This window comes from Oryzias latipes, chromosome 6 (genome assembly GCF_053564925.1).
Source record: "Oryzias latipes strain Hd-rR chromosome 6, Olatipes_Hd-rR_3.1".
NCBI classification, from domain to species: Eukaryota; Metazoa; Chordata; class Actinopteri; order Beloniformes; family Adrianichthyidae; genus Oryzias; species Oryzias latipes.
The window spans coordinates 30,943,167-30,963,590 of NC_136242.1; the positions used below are offsets into that span (position 1 = coordinate 30,943,167).

At 38.9% G+C, this 20,424-nt stretch overlaps 3 protein-coding genes across 5 annotated transcripts; 1 reads left to right on the top strand and 2 right to left on the bottom strand.

The window, feature by feature from the left end:
- Positions 1-4,731: 4,731 nt before the first annotated feature.
- On the bottom strand, positions 4,732-12,239 carry si:dkey-238o13.4 (uncharacterized). Its single transcript, XM_023956045.2, has 6 exons — positions 12,030-12,239; positions 10,431-10,538; positions 8,864-9,003; positions 7,919-8,015; positions 6,690-6,814; positions 4,732-5,148 (listed from the first exon to the last, which is right to left on the bottom strand). The coding sequence occupies exons 1-6, from the start codon at positions 12,112-12,114 to the stop codon at positions 4,972-4,974; spliced, it is 732 nt and encodes a 243-aa protein (XP_023811813.1). The 5' UTR covers positions 12,115-12,239; the 3' UTR covers positions 4,732-4,971.
- A 665-nt stretch (positions 12,240-12,904) lies between these two features.
- spata2l (spermatogenesis associated 2-like) lies at positions 12,905-16,873 on the top strand. Of its 3 annotated transcripts, none has more exons than XM_078949013.1 (4): positions 12,905-13,104; positions 14,328-14,679; positions 14,763-15,056; positions 15,716-16,873. In XM_078949013.1, the coding sequence occupies exons 1-4, from the start codon at positions 13,028-13,030 to the stop codon at positions 16,508-16,510; spliced, it is 1,518 nt and encodes a 505-aa protein (XP_078805139.1). In that variant the 5' UTR covers positions 12,905-13,027; the 3' UTR covers positions 16,511-16,873. The 3 variants fall into 3 exon arrangements, with proteins under 3 accessions (XP_078805139.1, XP_023811810.1, XP_023811811.1); XM_023956042.2 differs by having other exon boundaries at positions 13,075-13,237; XM_023956043.2 differs by lacking the exon at positions 12,905-13,104 and adding an exon at positions 13,420-13,605.
- Positions 16,874-17,750: 877 nt separating this feature from the next.
- Positions 17,751-20,294, bottom strand: pdf (peptide deformylase, mitochondrial). The gene is made up of 3 exons (XM_023956046.2): positions 20,155-20,294; positions 18,991-19,621; positions 17,751-18,058 (listed from the first exon to the last, which is right to left on the bottom strand). The coding sequence occupies exons 2-3, from the start codon at positions 19,595-19,597 to the stop codon at positions 17,901-17,903; spliced, it is 765 nt and encodes a 254-aa protein (XP_023811814.1). The 5' UTR covers positions 19,598-19,621; positions 20,155-20,294; the 3' UTR covers positions 17,751-17,900.
- Between the last annotated feature and the right edge of the window lie 130 nt (positions 20,295-20,424).

Here is a 20,424-nt window from a genome sequence, read left to right on the forward strand (position 1 = left end):
GCACTAGAGGGTAAAGGGTCTTGCCCAAGGACACAACAGCTGGCTGTTTTTCAATGTTCCCATCAGTTTATTCTCTTCTATCTTTTTCCAATGACATTTTTTCATTTGCAACAGTTTGAATAAAGAAAAACTCAGAAATGCAATTTTAAGCTTTATTTTCTTAATTTCAGTCCTCCATCATCTGAAACATGTCACAAGAACATGTTAAAATCAGCAAAAAACACTTTTCATCAGAGTGGGACTTTAAAAGTCATCTCCAAAACCCAGTTTTGAACTTGAGTTGACCAAAGCGGCGTTGCGTGAGCGGAGCTCCAGTGGGCGTGATTGACACATCCTGATGGTGACGTGACTCCTCTTCTTTGACCTCAAAGCAGGTTATTGATATGACAAAACCCTCAGGAGAGCATGAGACTAAACCGTCTCCTCAGCAGCAAGCATGCCAGCTGTTCTTCAACAAATCCAGTGTTTATGGGACTCTGTTCTCACAGTTGGTGCTGTATGTGTCCATAATTGCCTGCAAACACGCACTTTGCTGGCTTCATATCGGCCTTGCTGCTGAACTTTAACTGCAATCTTGTGGTATCCCTCCTTGAGTCAGCGGGTCGTGTTGGGTTTTTAGGATGGGAGAGCTTCAGACCTGCTTTGGTTTCAGTCTCCAAGCTCTCGCACGAACGGCAGTCTCGCAATGCCAAGATCGGAGTTTGTTTTCCCATCCGCTCTAAAAGGCCTCCAGTGTAGGCCACTCCTGTTTCTAATCAGAAGCAGAGGAGCAATTCGATTCACCGACTAAACTGTTTAAATATTTCTAGCCACTAATTTGTAGAAAGCATCTCGAACATGAGCAAGTTTTAAACGTTCTGTCAGTTAACGAAGATAAATCTCTAGTCAATTCTCTTCAGATCTCAGAGCACCGAAGCCTGGAGTTGCTGATGCCTTTCATCACTGTGCATTTTCTTCTTATGTCACTTATGGATAAACATAAGACCTTTAACTTCGTGGTCTCCTTTAACCCACTTAGATGCTAATTCTTTTGTTTTTATGTTTCAAGGCTGACCAAATATTCTGACCTAGATTACAAAAGTGGTTTATTAAAAAATAAACCTCTAGTTGTTAATGTAAAATATGTCCAACACAAGAGGCCTTCATATCTCATCTGATGCTCAGCTGTTGGACAAGTAAAAAAAAAACTGACCAAATATTGATTTAAAAAAAAAAAAGAAGTGCAATGAAACCATTTCTAGATTTGCTATAACTACACATTTCCTTTGAGGCTGTTAAAAAAGAAGAAAGCTCCAGCAACTAAGGAGAATTTTTTTTATTTTTTGTGTGTAAATAGATTGTGTTACCTATGGGATCTGCTAATCAGGGAGTTAGAATCACTAGTTTGCATGTTTTGGTTGATGTGAAGAAGCAGCTGGTATTCATGCAGTCTCCCACCAGGAACGATAAAGTAAATCTCAATCTGGAGAATTTAGTAATAGGATGAGTGTAAATCATTTCAACCAGGACCCGAAAACTCAAAACTGTTCAGCTGTACAGTTTTGAGTCAGACGCCAGCTCAGACGAGGAAAACCAAGGCGTACGTGAATCTGTTTGTCCGCCAGTGAAGGGAGCTTGTGGTCCACAATGTATTTTCTTACGTCACAAAGAAGATTTTTTTGAAACTGCATTTTCCGTCTGTTTGTGATTCACTTTGATTTGAATCAAGAAATATTCAGAAATGCTATTTTAAGCTTAATTTTCTTACCATGTGTCCTCTATCATCAGAAAATTGTCGCAAGAACATTTTAAAACACCAAAAACACATTTTATTAAATCAGTGGCACTTTAAAAGTGATCTCCAAAACCCAGTGTTGAACTTAAGAGTTAATGAAAGCGGCGATGCATGAATGCCGCTCCAGTGAGCGTGACTGACTCATCCTGATGGTCAAAACTTAAAACTTATTTTTTAGCTCCACTTTAAGTAGGACATTGTTTTTATGTATGTGGGTGGGCTTTTTTTTGTAATAATTATTTTTACTGTTATTTTTGTTAATATGTATTTATAAGTTGGACATGAAAAGTTCTCTGTAAAGTTTAATTTAAATTCTTAAAGATTAAACAATTCCTTGTAGTTCTTCGCTCTCCAATATTACAGTTTCTAAACTGCTAGCAGCCTCCATTTAATGAGATCTGCCCTTTTTTTCCCCCACAGGCTTATAGTTAAATATATTATTAGAAATACCAGTACAGAACCACGGCTCTCTTGTATGTGTGATGCCCAGAGCTTCATGCTTGTTTGTCCTTGTTTCACCCAATTTTCTCTCATTTCGTTTAATCTTTTCACCCACATTTCCCCTCTGCCTGATCCCCAGGCTGCAGGCCGGGGCACAAAAGAAGCCAGCCTTATTATCCCTCCCAAAACAAAGGCCAGTTTTCATTTTCTATTAGATTAACATGGGTCATGAAGGCCAACAAGGCTGTTTGGGAGGGTTTTTTGACCGTTTGTGTCCTCCCCTGGAGGGAGAGAGAAAAAGCGGTGGATAAAAAGGAGGAAGTGGGGTTCAGAGGGCAGCGCACCGCAGTTTCAGAATAATTTGGCCTAATTAAGCTGTCGGCAGACAACACTAACACTGTCCGAGCAGAGAAACGCCTGTCTATCGTCAACTGTATCTTTGTGGGCCAAATCCTTTTATTGGCAAATGTTTCATTCTTATGCAAACATGAGCTGGAGACACCAACAAGACGCACAAATGCCCCAAATAAGACACAAAGAGGCTGGCGAGGGGATGGGGGTGCGCATGAGTGGGACAGAGTCACGCAAGTTTCATCATATGTGCTTCACCATTCAGCCTCCTTTCTCTGGATTGATATTAAATGTACAATGGGGGGAAAAAAAGCCGTGTCACACAGCCACTGTGTACATTTTGCATATAATTCATGGATGAAAATTGATCATGAAGGTGAAAAAAGTGAGAAAAGTTGTGATCTTTACGTTAAATTTTCACACATGTATCACAAACGTTAAAACCATGGAAGAAGTACGAATAAACCACGCAAAGAACACACAAATCATGGTAGAACGAGAACCGTTCTTGATTATTGTGCTGTTTTTTTGAAATTCCTTAGCGATTCGTGTGGCAATTACGTAATTTGAATGCGATACATTGGCCGTATAAGCAACAAAAATGTTATACATCCGTGGTACATGCATGAAAAAGTCGGTTAGACATACATAGAACGATCATGGAAAGCCACAAAATTGCTTATGCATCTCACAAAAATTACATGCAGTTGCGTAAGATTTATATAATATCTGCATATAAACTACGTAAAATACACTTAAAGTGTGTAATTCTCTACAACAAAAAGGTTTTAACAGCTCAAAACCGAATTCACATAGAGTTCCGTTGGCCAAGTGAGAAGCGGTTCATCCCAGTCCAATGAGAAGAACTGGACTGGGATGAACCCATTACAAAACACCATCTTGTTGAGAAGAGATCAACTGTTGAAGCAATTATTAGAAAATGGAAGAAATACAAGTTCACCAAGAATCTGCCTCCACCTGAAGCTCCATTCAAGGACTCCCCTGGTGGAACAACTGAGTTTAGAATGGCCCAGAACTACACAGAGGGAACTGCTCATGGACCTGATGAAAGCTGGGACCAAAACCAAAGGTTATAGTTACACTCAACATCATCATGGATTCCAAATGTCCCCCTGCTAAAGCCAGAATATCTCCAGGCTGTCTGAAGTTCTTCAGAGACTATCTGGATGATCCAGACTGGGAGAAGGTCATGTGGTCAGATGAAACCAAGATGTAGCTCTTTGGTGTAAACGCCACTCACCGTGTTTGCAGTGGGAATAATGCTGATGCATGGAGGTGGAAACATCATGCTTTGGGGCTGCAACTGGTCCCTATTAAGGATATGATGAATGGTGAGTTTTTGGAGAAAGATCTCCTTCCAATGGGAGCATTGATGAAGAAACGCCTCTGGATCTTCCAGCATGACAATGATTCCAAACACCTGGGGAACAAAGGAGTGCTACGTGGAAAGTGCGCCGAGGGTCTGGAGTGGCCTAGCTAGTCTCTGGACCTCACTCTAGAAGAGCAGGGCTGCTTAATCCTGGTTCTCAAGATCCACCACTCCACCTGTCATCCAGCTCCCCCTGCAGGTGTGTCCTATCCGTCAGAATGAAGAAACGCCTGGATCAGCTCCTCATCGGAAAGCAGTCCACGGTCTGTGAAACAGGCAGGATGGTTGATCTGGATGACCAGGGTAATAGAGAATCTGTGGAGGGAGTTGAAAGTCTGTGTCGCTTAGCAACAGCCCCAAAACATCAACTGCATGGAAAAATAGGAGCAGTGTGTTCCAACCTGCTGAGGACCTTCAGGTAACCTTTGGCCACCTATTTAACGGGTAACCTAACCATTCGGAGAACTCAAAACACTTTTTATGCAAAAAAAAAAGTCAATTGGATGGTGAATGCGAACGGCTTCCCTGTACCAGTACCTCAACTTCTTCATTTGAGTCCCACTGAGGCCTCGTCAGAGCCAGAAGTCTGCAAAGATTGTATCAGATAGTAACTCAAAGTGTCTGCAGAGGTCTTTCTTTTAGTCACGCGTGACACTGCTGCAGCCTGAATGCGACTGGCTGCAGTTCTTTCAGGTGAACCTGTTGCTGCATTAACTGTAAAACCCACAAATGGACTCACGTCACCCATCTTCAGGACCAGAACAACTCAAGAAAGTATCTCTGATTCCGTTCTTTATTGTTGTTTTTTTTCCAAAGCAGACTGAAAAGTCACAGAGACATTTGTTGGCACCATGAAAATCTCTTCCATCATGCAGATTAAAACACAAATCGACTAAGATCTAACAGGACAGTAAAATAAAAAATGTCAGCGCTGAGTTTGAAGTTGTGGGTAAATAACGAAAACAGACGTGTTTGGGGTGCAGAAGCAGTGAAGAAAGGACTGTAGGGCTGCAGACTAAAGGTTCCCCTCCAGGATCACTGTCTTTAAGTCTGCGGGGCAGTTGATGGTGAAAACTGTGTGGGAGGTGTCTCGTCTCTCCACGAGGGAGGTGACGGCTTCACCCAGGTCCAGATGGTTCAGGTAGCCGGGAGCCATGCGCTCTGGAGTACCAACGCCCGTGTTTATCTTTAGCTGTGAGGAGGTGGGAAAAAGAAACCAAGATGAAGGTTAGGAGTCAGCCGGAGGTACACCGATCAGGAAGTAGATGGTTCCATCAGGAAGTGATGGTTTTTTTTATGCCACAAACATGTCGATGAATCCAGTTCAGTGTTTTATCACTGAGCTGGAAGGTTTTATTTTATCTCATTCCCACAAAACAATAAGAAAAAAACAAAAAACTAGAAAAGACCTTGTGATAATAAGAGGGAAACAGAATATAAAGTATTATTTTTGCCCTTTTACTTAATTATTGTAATTATTGTTTTTCCCTCTCTCTGAAAACAAGAAACAATAATAATTTTTTAAAAACAGCTTTGAATTCCTTAATTTAAACACATAATGTACCTATGACGATATAGAAAATGTTTCTAATTATTCATATTTTGGGACTATTACATTGTAAACCTTCTTCTTTTGACTTAGCCTCCCTGACTTGTGGTTGAAGACTCTTGCACTACACTTTACTGAAGCATATCTTTTTCATTTTGAGTTTTCAATTGGACTTTCTTGGAAACTGCATGCCCTTTTATAATATAATTACTTTGTATGTTTTAAGATAAATTGTTAGGAATAATTAGAAATAGAATAGTTAGAAACTGCCTTTAACTTTTATTACACTAATGGCTAAACTTAATTCACTGAGCATGTATTGTCATCTCAAAATTATATTACATTTGAAGAAAGCACAGCCAAACTATTGTTCTAACAGTTTCTTCCCATACTCCCTCTTTTCTGTGCATGTTTTCTGCTGAGCAGGCCTCAGACTTATCTTCACTTTAGCCTTGGAGCTTCTCTCCACCAGTAACCTGTGGGCGTGATTTTCACACATCGGACCATCTTCTGAATATGCAAATGCAGGGTTTTTATACCAAAGCCCATCCCTGAGCTCGTTGGTTCGGACTTTGAATGCACCATGTTCATCTGTCTGTCCCCTTCATGTTTGTACGAAGTAAAACCTCCACAAAAGCTAAGTTTTGTCTCTGAGTCGTTATTCATTATTTCTGTGTGTAAGAAACTGACGGGGTTACGAACTAAAATTTAATACAGTCCTTTCTAGAAAATCCAGTTTCTTCACATAAATATTTATTATGAAATTTATAAATTAATTTAGGATACTATTTTCTATTAAATTTGCATTTTTATTTTATTTTAAAAGCTTGCTGATGAAAAATGTGTTTTGGGGTGTTTTTAACATGTTCTTGTGGGATTTTTCTGATGATGGAGGACATAAATAAAATTAAGAGCAAAATTGCATTTTCTTTTTTCAAATTGTTGTGAATCGGGAGCAGACGAATAAATGTTGTTTGAAAAAGAGCTTATTTGTGACAGAAAGAGGGGCTGTTAGCTAACGGGAGAGCATGTAAACAGAGAGCTCTCAGTAATGGGTAACGGGAAGGGTGGGGCGGTCCTGACCACAACTCAGAGGTGAACGCTTTTTAAATTATATCAAAAGATTATGGGAGTGGGTCTAAAACTACCAAAACTACTGCCGAGTAGCGGTCTGAAAGCCTCACCTGGTTGAGTTTGCAGGGCACCTCGGGATACTCCTCCCTCAGTACCTGACAGAAAGCCAGGGTGCTCGCAGCCCCCACCGTCAGGAAGCCCGTTCCGGGCATCAGCAGCTTCTCTCCAGCGCCCCCTGTGGCACAGAGCAGCACAGCAGCTGGTAAACACACTAGCATCTGTTTGTTTTTTAGCACAAAAGTAAGGTATTGAGGTGTTTTTGTTGTGTTTTTGGTAAACAACTATAGTAGCAACCTCCTAAATCTGCTGTATTTTTATGATGTGATATTGATTAAATTATTCTTGGACACTTCAGAGCCTAATCTGCAGCTTCTTTCAGATTTCCTTTTTCATGTTTTTCGTCTGATTTTGTTTTGTGTCTTGAGTGGCAGAAACTGCCATGCATGAGGCGCTGGAGGCAGAATTCTGAAGATTTTTCCTCTGCCGTGCACCAGATGCAGCAGGCAGCAGCAGGAGTTCCTGTTCTTACAGACATTTTTGAAGAGCCTGCTTGCTGTTTGCTGGTTTGGGACTCCAAGACTGGACCTGTGACCATTTTTGAAGCTCTCTCTAAATTCTTCCTGTTTTTCGTGTGATTGTTTTACATGTTGACAATTTGACTGTTATGTTGTGGCTTATGGCTCAACTAAGCTGATTGTGAAGTTGAAATATGTTATACTTCTTTCTGGAATTTTAAGTCTACTTTTAAAATTGTAACTTTGCAAACTTAATAAATCTTTTTAAAATAAAAGACATCTTTGTATTTCTTAAATTCTTAGGAAAAATTTTTACTCTATCAAAACCTAAATTTTAAGACTTCACTAAAATAAATACTTTTCTAGATATAAAAGAGTTTTAAATTAACTATATTTAATTAAGTACTGCATACTTAAAGTTACTACTTTTTTCAAAGTAGTTTTTTCTTAACAATTATGTTTATTTAACTTGAAATGTTTTAATGTAAAAATTCAATAATATTATGTTTTTCCAACTCAAACTTCCACTCTGTTCAGTAAAATGGTTGGAAAATCTTTCCTCAATTTTTATAGTAATATTAAAGAAATACTTTTTACATATTGTATATATTCAGTTTTCCAAACATATTTAAAATTTTATTACATCATTTAAAAAAACCCTTCTCATTTGAGTTTCATTTGTCCTACAGGTTTCGTTTTGTTTGGGCTGCACTGAAGAATCAGGAGTTCGGATCCTCCCAGTGTCTGAAGGCTGCAGGACACACCAGTGATGAAGGTGTAGGTGGAGTCCGAGTTGTCTTTCACCAGCGGGAAGAAAGCCTTCCACGACACAAACGTGCTCAGCAGCAGCGTCTCCATGACCTGGAGAGTTTACAAGCATACGTAAATCTGAATCTGCTTGATCAGGACTCTTCTTAAGGATCATAACAGACGGTAAAACCACTTCAAGCTTTGAATGTGTGGGGGAAAAAATCAACACAGTTGTTGGTTTTTTTGTGTTCTTACACAATCCAAACTGTTACTCACTTCTTAATTATCTCCTTATCTATACATATTTTACTCAAGTAGTTCTAAATTTGAAAACCTCAGAAATGTGATGGACGTCTGATGAAGTGGCCTCAACAATATAAAACACTAAAAGAGTTTAAAGGTTAATATTTACAAGTGATTTGTTTGAAGAGATTTTAAAGCATAACTTGCATTAAAAATACAGATTTTTTTTCAATACTTTGTCACAGAAATGAGATTCAGAGAAAACGTTTGCAGTTTTTGGGTGTTCACTCATAACTGACTTTTCAGCTTCAAACTAACAAGAATTATTTTATGAATCTGATGGATCAACTGTTGTTGTCATAATCGTCTGCATGTTCACACTTGTTTGATGTTCAGGCTGCACAAGAAGATGACAGGAGTCTTCAAAACAAATCTTAATTATATATCAATAATACCTAAATATTTATATTGGAATTAGTATGTGAAAACTGCTGTTCTGCAGGCTTAAGTCCCCTAAATAAAAACTGAGAATAATTGAAGTAAATTAGTTCAAAAAATTCAGCAACTTGAACAGAAAGTAGCTTAACTTTCGCAAAGAAAATTATTAAAAACTGGAATAAAATCACCTAAAAAGTTGTCAAACTTTGAGCATCCGCAAACTATTTCAGAAAAAAAGGTGTCTGGTTTTTTTTTTAAAGGTGCTGTGTGCTGCTGACCCATTGGAGGTCTTTGAGGGTCTGGGTGTGTGGGGGGCCACCCTGCCACCAGCTGAAGCCCAAAGAGGAAACAATGTCGGTGACCTTCCCCACCTCCGTCAGCAGGGCCTCCTTCGCCTGCTCCGCTCCCTCCTCCGTCCCTGAAACAGAGACCAAGCCTGAAGTTTGCGTCCTCAAACTTCTGACTCACATCACGACTTTCATTTGGATGCAATAAGGCGGAGCTAATTATTGCAAGAAACCACACACACGCAAATAAAAAGAAAGTATTTGAGAGTTTATTTTTTGATTATAGATCCTATGGTGGAAATATATTAGGCTACAAAACAAAAAGTAATTGAATTCGTAAAGATTAAACATTTTTTAACCCGTCACCTGAGTCCCAGACGCGCAACATTCCGTCCTGTAGGTGAGACGTCAAAAAAATAAATGGTCAAATTCTCTTATGGTTTCTAAAAAATAATTCCAAGTAAATCCACAGATAAACAAATCAAAACACACATGTTGGGGATATCAAGGGGAAGTTTTGCGATTATTATGGGATGGTCACAGGACCTACGGCTTGGCGGCTATTTTTTGGCATAGTGTAGAATTTGGTCATTGTTACATTTTCACACATTATGGGTAAAGAAAACTTGTTTGAGCGATCAGAAAATTTCCCACACATGCCACCAGGTCAATTCTACAACCACACTGAAGATTGATTGACCTTTGACCTCTTCCCGAGGTCAAAATTAATCTTGAATTTAAAAACAATTCACCTGTATAGCATCTACAAATTCAAAATCTTCCTAGGGATTTTGATCTATCAGCTCCTGACTCCTTGAGATAAATCCAATTAGAACGCCGCTTGGGAAAAAATCATTTTAAAATGTATAGATTTTGAACAACGTTAGCAATGCAAAAGTGGTGTTTTCCTGTTGCACAATACAATTGCTCAATACTTGAATCATTGGCTCAAGCTGAACGAAATGATATGACATACAATATGAACATGATAAGAATCTGGCCGTGGTCCCTAACAAAAAAAACTCTGTTGCCAAGGAAATCCAAAAGTTTACTTTAGCCGATTCTTCTAAAAATGACATATATCTGTTCGTCACCCTCAGGCAATGAAAAAATAAAATGGTTGTTATGGAGATAAAAACAAAAGAAAAGCCGCCAGTTTGAAGAACATATTTTTTTTCATCAATTTGACACATGTAGCTCTGACCAGAGTGACAGAGGCAGAGGGGGAGAGTGGGGGACGATACAACGCTGCTTACAGCTCTAATTTAGTATATTTTTCTCATTTGCTCACCAATATATATATATTTTAATATTCACTATTTTTTTAACTTTTACAGTATGAGTCATTTGGGGCAGATATGAAGATGGATAATTGTAAATAATGCTGTATACTTTTGCATTTTTTTCCTTTAAACCCTTTGACCTTTTTCCTGTAAAAAATGAAATATTAAAGATAAAAACTTAGGATTTCAAAATAGATGTCTATCAGCGCTTGAATAACTCTTTAATTGTTAAACGTGAATACTTCTATTGACACAGCTGTGAACAACCGCTTTACCAACGTTCCCCACGATGGTGGTGAGGTTGTTCTTGTTGTTGGAGGAGACAAAGGAGCGGAGTTTCTCCAGCCGGCTGCTGTCCCTGGAGATCACTGCCACCTTAAAGCCTGGACACACAGAAAACGCTGCATTCAGTTTGTGCGCACACATAAACACAAGCAGATTCACTTCCACTGAAGCCAGCGGAACAGAAAAAATTAAAGAAAACTAAGGACCACCCGATGGGAACTTTCTGCTCAACTCAAACTCCAACTCTTGTTCAGACAGAAAGCTTTCTAAACAACAATTGAGCTTAGATTTAAAAAACATTAACTAAAAGAACATGTAAATATTAAATTAGGCTAATCCACATCCACCATAAACTGTAATTTTCATGTTAGCAGTGATGATGGGAAACACTGGAACCAAAGTTCAGGTTTTTTTTGTTTTTTTTGTCAGTTTATGAGATTTTGTTTCTTGGCGCATTAATAAAAAATATTAAACGAGATAAATCCAAGAAAATACAGATTCTGTCTAATGTTTATGGACTTGACTCAAAGTGTCGTTCTATGAAGGGACAATATGCACAAACTTAAAGAGCGGTTATCCGAATGTCTTTATTTCAAAAGGAAAATTCTGCTTTTTTTATTGGTAGGTAAAAAAAGGAGATGTTGATTGATGCTCCTCAGAGGTGAACCCAGAGGTTTGGGATTAAAAAAAACCCATTGCTGAACGATCGTCGTTTCTACACAAGATTAATATCAAATAGTAGGAACAAGTCAAAGGAGTATACTGAAAAAAAAGGTCATTTAAAAGATTTAGTCAGAAAAAAAAGTAATAATTATATTTTCATGGAGGGTATCAAAGATGGTCAGCATTTTGGTGATTTGTGGGATTGTATAAATTCACTGCCCACCACTCCCTTTCAAGCAATCAAACCTTATTTCTTCTTTATCTTCGATTTTTCCCCGCGATTTTTTTCTCTCCAAATAACTATTGACTAATTATCATATCAAAGTTTGAAATGTTATTTTTCAGTAACAGTAATCAGATTTAACCATTCAAAGCTACATAAAGATATAATTTCTGTTTATCAGTAGTTAAAATCAAAGGTGTAGACAACAAAGTAATAAAAAATCTGATAGAAAACAGTCGATGTTTGAGGTTTGAACTAATATTATAAAGTATATTTTACAAGTATGCCAGGGTAAATCAGCATTTATTTACCAAAGAAATTGAGCATTTTTGTCTTTTACTTTTCTGCTTTGTTCTTTCATATAAATTAAGGGTTAGCTTTACTTTTATAACAATTTTCACTCAACAAATAACAAAAAAGGTGCAGTTCAGATTATTGATCAATTATTCTATTCCGTGTTTAGTGGATCGGTACTGAAAGAGTTAAGTCTTTTAAAATAACTTAACTTAACTTAATAATTGGTCATTCAAAGTTTAAAAAGTTTGTTTTAAACAGGCAAAAAGTGAATTGTGTTATTATCTCCTGCAAAAACACACAAGTGACTTGTACAGCTCCAGGTTACAAAGAGGCCCAGTTGGGAATAATATAAAGCAAATATTCCTAACCTCTTTTTTTTTTTTTTAGCAAGAAGGGCTTTTCTTACCTTTATCCAGGAGCGCTTTGACCACTCCAGAGCCAACTGTTCCCGCTCCTCCCAGAGCCAACACAACCCTGTCCGAATTTGACATCCCGGCTGCACAGATTCACAAGGTGTTGATGGATGGAAAGCGTCACTGTGTGAGCTGGAAGTGGAGCTGCTGATTTATGCAGAGTGTTTTGGTCAAACCCGGGAGCTTTAAACTGGGGACCACAATTCCGCCTCCTTGAAGCCACAGAAGACACGCCTACAGGTAGAAAAAAAAAAAAAAAGAGGCCCAAACTAACTACTGTCACCTCAGCATCTAGGTGTGAAATGTTATGTATTTTCCACAATAAAAACAAGAACATACTGTATTAGCCTCTCAATCAATGCCAAGTTAACATTCAGATAAAAAAAGAGGTTGGTTGATATGCACTAAACTGTAAACTATTTCCTTTAAGAAGTGTTTGATGAAAACAATCCTCGCTGCTATCAGGTTGCAGGCAGATTAATGAGGTCAACTGTCCAACAACAGATCTCTCATAAGAGGAAAACCACAAGCAGACTGAGCTTCTCCGGCTCAACTTAGTGGGAAATGCCACCAAAGATTGTAGTGGAAACAGTCTTTTTTCATCAGAGAAGAGTCAAACTAGGATGCCAATGGGTGAACATTTTTATATTATTTTCCAGGTTTTAAAAAGCATAATGGGAGGAAAATAATTTTACTTGTTTTACTCTAATAGAACTATAGTGTTTTTAAAAAAAATATATCATTTAGGCATTTTCATAATTATGATAAACAGTTGTAATTGACTTCTTCCTAATAAAAATCCAGTGTGACAAAACCTGCAGGTAGAGTGCTGTTGAAGAGCTAAATGAGATGACATGCTGCCATCTAGTGCATTGTGCGGTGAACCCTATTCTCAGTAAAGACGAAATTATGAAAAATTTCTACAACATTTATAATATAATTTTCTTGTGTCTTACTCCTTTTTAAATTAAAATTTAAGTATTACAAGTTTATGCACATTCTCACGCGACGTAACTCCTCCCAGCGGCACGTCCCGATGAATACATCGAGCGGACACCTGGAAAACTGGTAAAATCAATGTCACGTGACATGAATGTTTACTTTTCCCCCTAAATAGAACCGAGTGAATCTTAGCTGAGGCTGAAGAGGCGGAAATGAAGTTTTATTTCTCTGTTTAACATCACTCGAGTATCAACAATAGGTGAGTTAGTTTTTCTCTGAAACAATGCTGTCACATTTTTATTTTTACTCCCAAAAAAGTGTTCTCGTTTTACGTAGCTTAGCTAACAAAGCAGTGCTAGCTAATACTTTTCTTTTTAATTAATTTAAAACCGTGTCCTTTGTTGAAAACCACATTACAACCAGGTTACTTACTATGTTCTCAACCAGATCTATAGTAGTTTTGATTCAGCACGTGCCTGAATCATGACTTAGCAAAACTTTTCGAACGGTTTGGGAAAACTTTCTTCATGCTAATCAAAAATAGCGTTTAGCTTCTTTGTTTGTTGGGAGTGTGAACGCTCTTTTTTGTTTTTAATTTTATAAAACTTAAAGGCGGACCTTTTCAAAGTAAGTAAGGATAACACATCGTAATAAATTATACGTTTTCAAATAAAAGCAAGTTTACGTTTGTGTCCGTAACACAGGATAATTAAAGAAGCCAAACTACCGACAGTGTTGTTTGTCAATTTCTGTGGTTAATTTAAAAATAAATAAATAAAAATTCTTTATCAGTTTTTCGAGGTTTAATCGGACATATCTGGCACAATTTTTAAAAAAAGTTTTACTTTCGATTACAACCGTGCTGACGATGCGAGTTAGTTAATATTAGCAGTGTGTGTATTTTTGTTTTACTCTGTCTTTTATTAATTTTAGTGACCATTTTGGCATTTGAAAACGTTTTTCCCCCCGTATGAATGAATGAATACATACATGTTAAAACTTGTACTTGCAGTGATTTTGGGTTCCTTCCTAACTCGTTTTATGCTAAGCTAACTTCTAACAAACAATTGGAGGCCGTGACGCCCGTAAAGACAACGCGTTCATTTCCATCCAAGCATTTGGCCATTTCAAGTACATATAAAGTAGAAGGGATGGGGTTTGTTTGTGTGTGTTGGTGCTGTTTTGAACGTTTGTCCACACCTGTGCTCAGAAAGTCTCAACAGAATCTCATTGCTGTAAATTGCTATGTTAACTAAAAAGGTGTTTAAACTATGTTTAATATTAGAATATGTTTATTATTTGCAGATTCAAATTTTCACGTTTTGATTTTTTTTTTTGTGTTTTAACAGGATGCATAAACAACAGGCTGTAGCCGAAGATCTAGTGAGGGTGTACGATCACTGCCTGGAGCAGCAGATATTGGAGCGGGGCTCAAGCCTGCCATGCACAGATGAGAAGATTTGGAGGCAAGTGGAGGAGATGCTGAAGAACGGGGATGCTAGGGATACACACTGCCTGGGTTTGGATCCACTGCGGGTGATGGAGGACTCCTTAAAAGCAAGTGCTGCAATAACCGCCCGAGGGAGGAGAGTGAAAGTACGAGTAGGGTTAAAGGATCTGGCTAAAGTTTTTGAGTTCCTGGAGCAGGCGTCTTTGAATTTGTACCTGGGTCCTTGGAGGAAAGAGTACAAAGTCATCAAGGTTGTTTAAACGAAGCTTTATCAAATAGGGTTCAAGAAGTGTATGTGTAATTCTATTTACTGAAATTTCTTTTCTTTTTCAAGATGTACTCCGGTAGATTCACACACTACGTGAGGCCGGTGCTGTCCATGCCACAGATTGAGACACTGTTTGGGTTATTGGGATACAAGTATGGCCTGTCTGAACCTGAACAGCTTCTACTCCAACCGTCCAGAGTCGACCCCAGTTCTCTGAACCAGTTCCTCCACCTGTCGTGTGCCTTCTTTATCGCCCGCTGTGAATGTCGTCTTCTCTGGGCGGCTCTCAGAAATCATCCCAGTGGAGCTCAGTGGGAGCTCAGTGTAGTGAATGAGAGACAACGAGGAAACACCTTGCAGGTAAGCCCTTCCTGTAACAGGAGTGTCTACCAGGAAGAGGTGTCAGTAATTAACAAGTGTTAAAGGAATTTCCATGAAAAATATATTGATCTTAATTATTATATCAACAATTCTCTTAAAGCTTCTACAATCTGATGATCTTGTCCATTAATACCTGCTCTTAGAATTTCCTCAATTCATGTTATATATATATACTGGAATTACCTCATTTTAGATGCCAAATATGTTTAAATTGATCAGATCCAATTATGGGCACAAATACTAGTCTTTTCTAACTTTTATAAAGTTATAAATTGTTTTCTTTTCTCAAATTCGTTTGCAAAAGTGGGAAATTCGGCTGTTTACTTCTTTTTAACCTTTCACTCAACATTTATGGAAACTTTCATGATCCGTTCTTGTTTCATCTGTTTCTCTCAATGTTCCACTGCAGCAAAGCGGATATACTTTGGTTTTGTTGTATAAATGTTTTAGAAAATACAGAATTTGTTTCATTCTTTATGTTCTGGTTTATTGAACTAATGCACGATGAACAACAAATTAAGGAAATAAAACAGCCTTTTGGTTTTACTGATGGATGTTTGCAGATGGAAGCCCCTTAGCAAAGCCGCAGCAGTGAGATAAGGTGGTGTTACAGATGTTTTTCTCGTTCCTCCTGACAGGTCGCTCTGGAAAACACAGTGAAGAGGTTTGACGTGAAGCAGCCGCTTGTGGAACAAACTGACCTAGAAGAGGATTTGTACAGAGACGAGGATACTGATGGAACGAAGGACGTGAGTGACATGAAGACATCGGCCTCCTCCGCCTGGCCAGTTCAAAAATCTTTGAGCCCAACATTGCAGCTAGAGACCCTCAGAGGTTCTGCAGCTACTAAGGGTCCAGGCAAATGGTCCTTTGAGGAGTCTGATAAGATGGACTCACTTGAGATGAACATGCCATTAGATGATAAGGGGGAACCTGAAACCGACCGTTCGTGCAGCTGTCTGAATTCACCAGACCTCGTTCTGATGAAGTGCTTTAAATGCAACACTCTGCACAACTTTTCTTGTGACTACCTTCAAATGTGTCAAAGACAACACCGTGTGGATTATGCAATTGAACGGCCTAACGGGAGCATTGAAGGGAGTGCGGCAGACTCGCCACCTGGAGACAATCCAGACGCTCCACTGCTTAAACCAATCAGCTTTCACCCTTGCTGTGACCTCACCAAAGGGGACCCTCAGGTTCTGTGTCGCAGCTGCAACGTCTTCCACTCTGCCTCCTGCGGGGATGCAGACTTATGCCAAGACCAGCACGACTTCTGCCCGCTTGGAGTGTGTTTCTGTGGGAAAGCGTGCAGCAGGAACCCCATGGTTCTGTGCAGATACTGTGGCAGGGAGTACTGCAAAGACTGCTGGTACAGGAGGCCGGTTGCATGCATATGTGGCCAAACATATGACCAATCAACAGCTGTGTAACTTGTATTTGGACACGAATGAGGCACATTTACTGAAGTGCCTTGAATCTGGACACAGTAGACAAAACTTTCGAGCTCCTTTGGGAAAATGCATCAAATGTCGCCTTTCTCTGAAATGCAGTATTACAGCGTTCCTCCTTCACTCTGTCCTGGGATACGTTTGATTAGCCTCCTCAAAGTGTATTATGTTCATTTTGATAACAATTTATACTTCTAGTTTCCTCCATTACATTAACCTGAAACTGTCTGTTCTTTTGTGTTGTCTGCACAGTCTGCAGTAAAGGGTCACCACAGTCTTAATGTATGCATCTGTGAGTCGAGCAGTGCTTATAAATCCTAATAAAAAGAGTTACTGTCTTTGGAAGACCTGTTACCTGGGTTATTTATGCTGTTACTGCCAGAATATACTCTGCAGCTTTAATAAATGTTGTTAAAATGTAGATATTGTTTGAATAATATATAAATGATCTACGTGAATGCTAAAGTTATGTTTGAATTTCACAAGAATATGTCAAAAGTCCCAGTCACACACTGGCGCCAACCTCCCACCAGAGGCAAGGTGGGGTTCAGTGTCTTGCCCAAGGACACTTCGACTCATGGGCGTGCAAGGCGGGAATCGAACCTGCATTCTTATGATTGTGGGTCGACCGCCCTACCACCCGCCCCCCTTCCTGTCACTGAGCAGTCAGAGCAGAGCCTGTGGCCTGCCAAGCACATTTTCTACATCATGATGCAATCTTTTTCAAATTAAATTTTTCCCATCTGCTCCTGATTCCTAAATATTCAAAACAAGAACTATTCAGAAATGCAATTTTGAGCTTAATTTTCTTAATATCGGTCTGCCATCATCTTTAGAAAAGATGTCAAAAACACCAAAATCATGAATTTCGTCGGCGTGGGTCTTTAAGCTAGGATTATTAGCAGCTGCTGTTCCACCATCACTTTTTTTCTCCAAGTACAACATTAATATTTCTGAAAAAACAAAAGTTCCTGATTCAAAAAACCCATTGATAGGTACTGGATCATGCTGAAATGACGTCACCTATATTGCACTAAAATAATTAAACACTTGAGAATCTTTGGAGCATTTTAACCTACAGTCTTGTGGATTTCTTCACATTTACACGTCATTTTTGTTTGGAACTGCCATGTTCTTATAGTGAGGACCAGTTGATGCTGGATAGCAATAAGTGAAGTGAAAAGATCTTCAGAAGCATTTTGGACAAAGAACACTGTGATAGTTGAGGTTGAAGGCCACAATATTTCCTTTTAATCGTTGAACAGCTCTGGTCTACAAACCGTTTTCCTCTCTGCTGCAGTGATGAAACCAGTCTCATCACACATTTCAAAAAAAGCTCAGACTGATCATTTTATGTGTGGTAATGTTCTCTCTACTCGTTGTAGGCTTGCCAGTTAATATTGATAAAGGTTTTGCTGTCCATGCGGTCGATATAGAGGATCCCATCCAGGTGGTCCATCTCGTGCTGGACGATGCGAGCCGCCCAGCCACTGGCCTGCCATGACACCGCTTCGGCTTTTTCATTCACACCTGACCAAAAACAGACCAAAGGTACTTCAGTGCTTCAGCTAATAAACACAGCTTGTGTGAGAGGTCCAGTTCAGTCAGTCACAGATTCTGTAAGTTATCCCCTAAAAAGCTGACTTTGGTCTGTAATGTTCATCAGAGATCCACTGAAACTGTGAGAGACAGAATGTGAAAAATAGAATCTAGGAAATGATATTGTTTGATTTTTTTTATGAATTTATTTGTATAAAGGCGAAGAAAACAAATATTTATCACTAACAAACAAGAATTCTTTCCCTTACAGACCTGTTACTTCTGCTTTAAGAAGCTATTCTATCCCCAAACTCTTTACCTGTTTGAACTGGTTATCTGGATAAAAGATGCTTGTCCACAGGCTTAAGCAATCACTGCAACCCCTCCATCATGACCACAGAGCTGTCAAAGGACACCAGGGACAAGAACTGGACTGGAATGAACCAACTTACAAAAACCAAGAAGCTTGGAGAGAAGAGATTAGCTGTTGGAGCAATTATTAGAAACTAGAAGAAATACAAGATCAATGAGACAATCTGCCCCCACCTGGAGCTCCATGCAAGATAGGAACATGTTCTCAATGGCTTACCTGGTTAAATAAAGCTTAAATAAAAAAAAGTAACAAAGGTTACTATAGTAACACACAACATCATTGTGGATTAAAATGCTGCAGAGCTACAAAGGTCGCCCTGCTTAAGCCACCACATGTCCAGACCTGTCTAAAGTTCACCGGAGGCAGATTGGGAGGTCATAAGGTCAGATAATACCAAAATGGAAAGAAAATCATAGTTTCTTTTTCACATTCTGTCTCTCACAGTTGAAGTGTATCTATAATGAACCTCTATTGTTTTTTTTAGCGAAGAACTTACAGAATCTGACTGAAAATCACTTTTTGATCCACTGTACGTATCCTGTGAGCGTACCTGACACTTCCACAGACAGATACCGTGGAACTGTAGCAGAGAATCCACAGATGCTTTCACAGGCCTCCTGAAACTGCACTGTCCGACCGTCCATCACCCTTAGTTGGGGGTTGACAAAAATCCTGAGGGGCTGGACGGTGATACCGCGTGCCTCCCTCACTGCTGGGGAGCTCTCCTCCAGCATCTTCTTTGGATATTCCAGAGCCAGGATGCGTAGCGGCACCCCAATCTGAGGGGCGCTTAGTCCGACACACTCGAGTTTACGCATGACTTTTACCATGTTCTTGATGACATGCTGGACCTCAGGGCCCATTATGGCTGCAGGGTCAACCGGAGCTGCATGAGAACGTAGGACAGGATCTCCTACTTGGCAAACATGAGTGTAAGGAGGACTTGGAGGAGATATGACTTTGCGTTTCATGTACTGGAGGTAGGAGCGAACTTTGACATTACTGGAGAGCGAACGTCTACTTGAGTGTGCAAGGTGAGCGGACACTGCTGTGTTTTGGATCACAGGTCTGAAACCCGAGCGCGGGGCTGTGAAAGCAGAAAGTCTGAAGCCCATCCAAGGGAGCTGGAGAAGACATGCAGAGGACTTTGAGGTCATGGTGCAGCTGCAGCATCAATAACCCTATGTGAACAGAAAAAGTGCACCACGTAATAATTTTGTAACAGGAAGAAAAAGCACATTTTAATTAATTTTTGTTACTTTCTTCAGATATCATATCCACTGCAAAAACAAGAAACGTTGAAATATATTGTGGGACTTTTTCAAAGTGAAGAAACGACGTGATGTAGTATTGATGTATTTGTTAATTAAAACAAGGCTACATTAGCAGAACATACATTATTTCAGTCATTACATGTGAATAAATCATAAACACCACCATGTTATTGTGGATGTAGGAAAAACTATATATTTTTTATAATACGAAAGGACAACATTTGAGAGTTTATAGACTGTAATTTAGATTTTTCTTTTTTAATAAGTGCCTTTAGCAGTAGGTCAAAATATAGGTAGGTTAGGTCAAAATTGTTGCATTCGTGCAACAATCATTCCTCCAAACAAAATACAGAATGCGTGTAAAGTTTCCGATTACTTAAATGTGGTATTTGGTACTATTGTATGAGGTAAATTAATTTAATTTAAAGAAATAGATATACCTTCTAGGAAGATTTGATTCTCTAACTAGCACCCATGAGCAAGAGAACACAAGCGTTTGTTAAAACCTCTTCCGGGTCACAGTAAACTTCAAATTAAAATTATTAAAGGTTAATGTTTGCCTCTCCACCTACGGTAATACATTTAACAATAATCTAAAAAAGATTTGCAGAGTGTTTAAAATCAAATATAATTTCTGAATTTAAAGTGCGTAACATTTAAAAACGTTATTTAAAAAAAAAATACAGAGAAGAGAGAGAAGACCGGAAGTA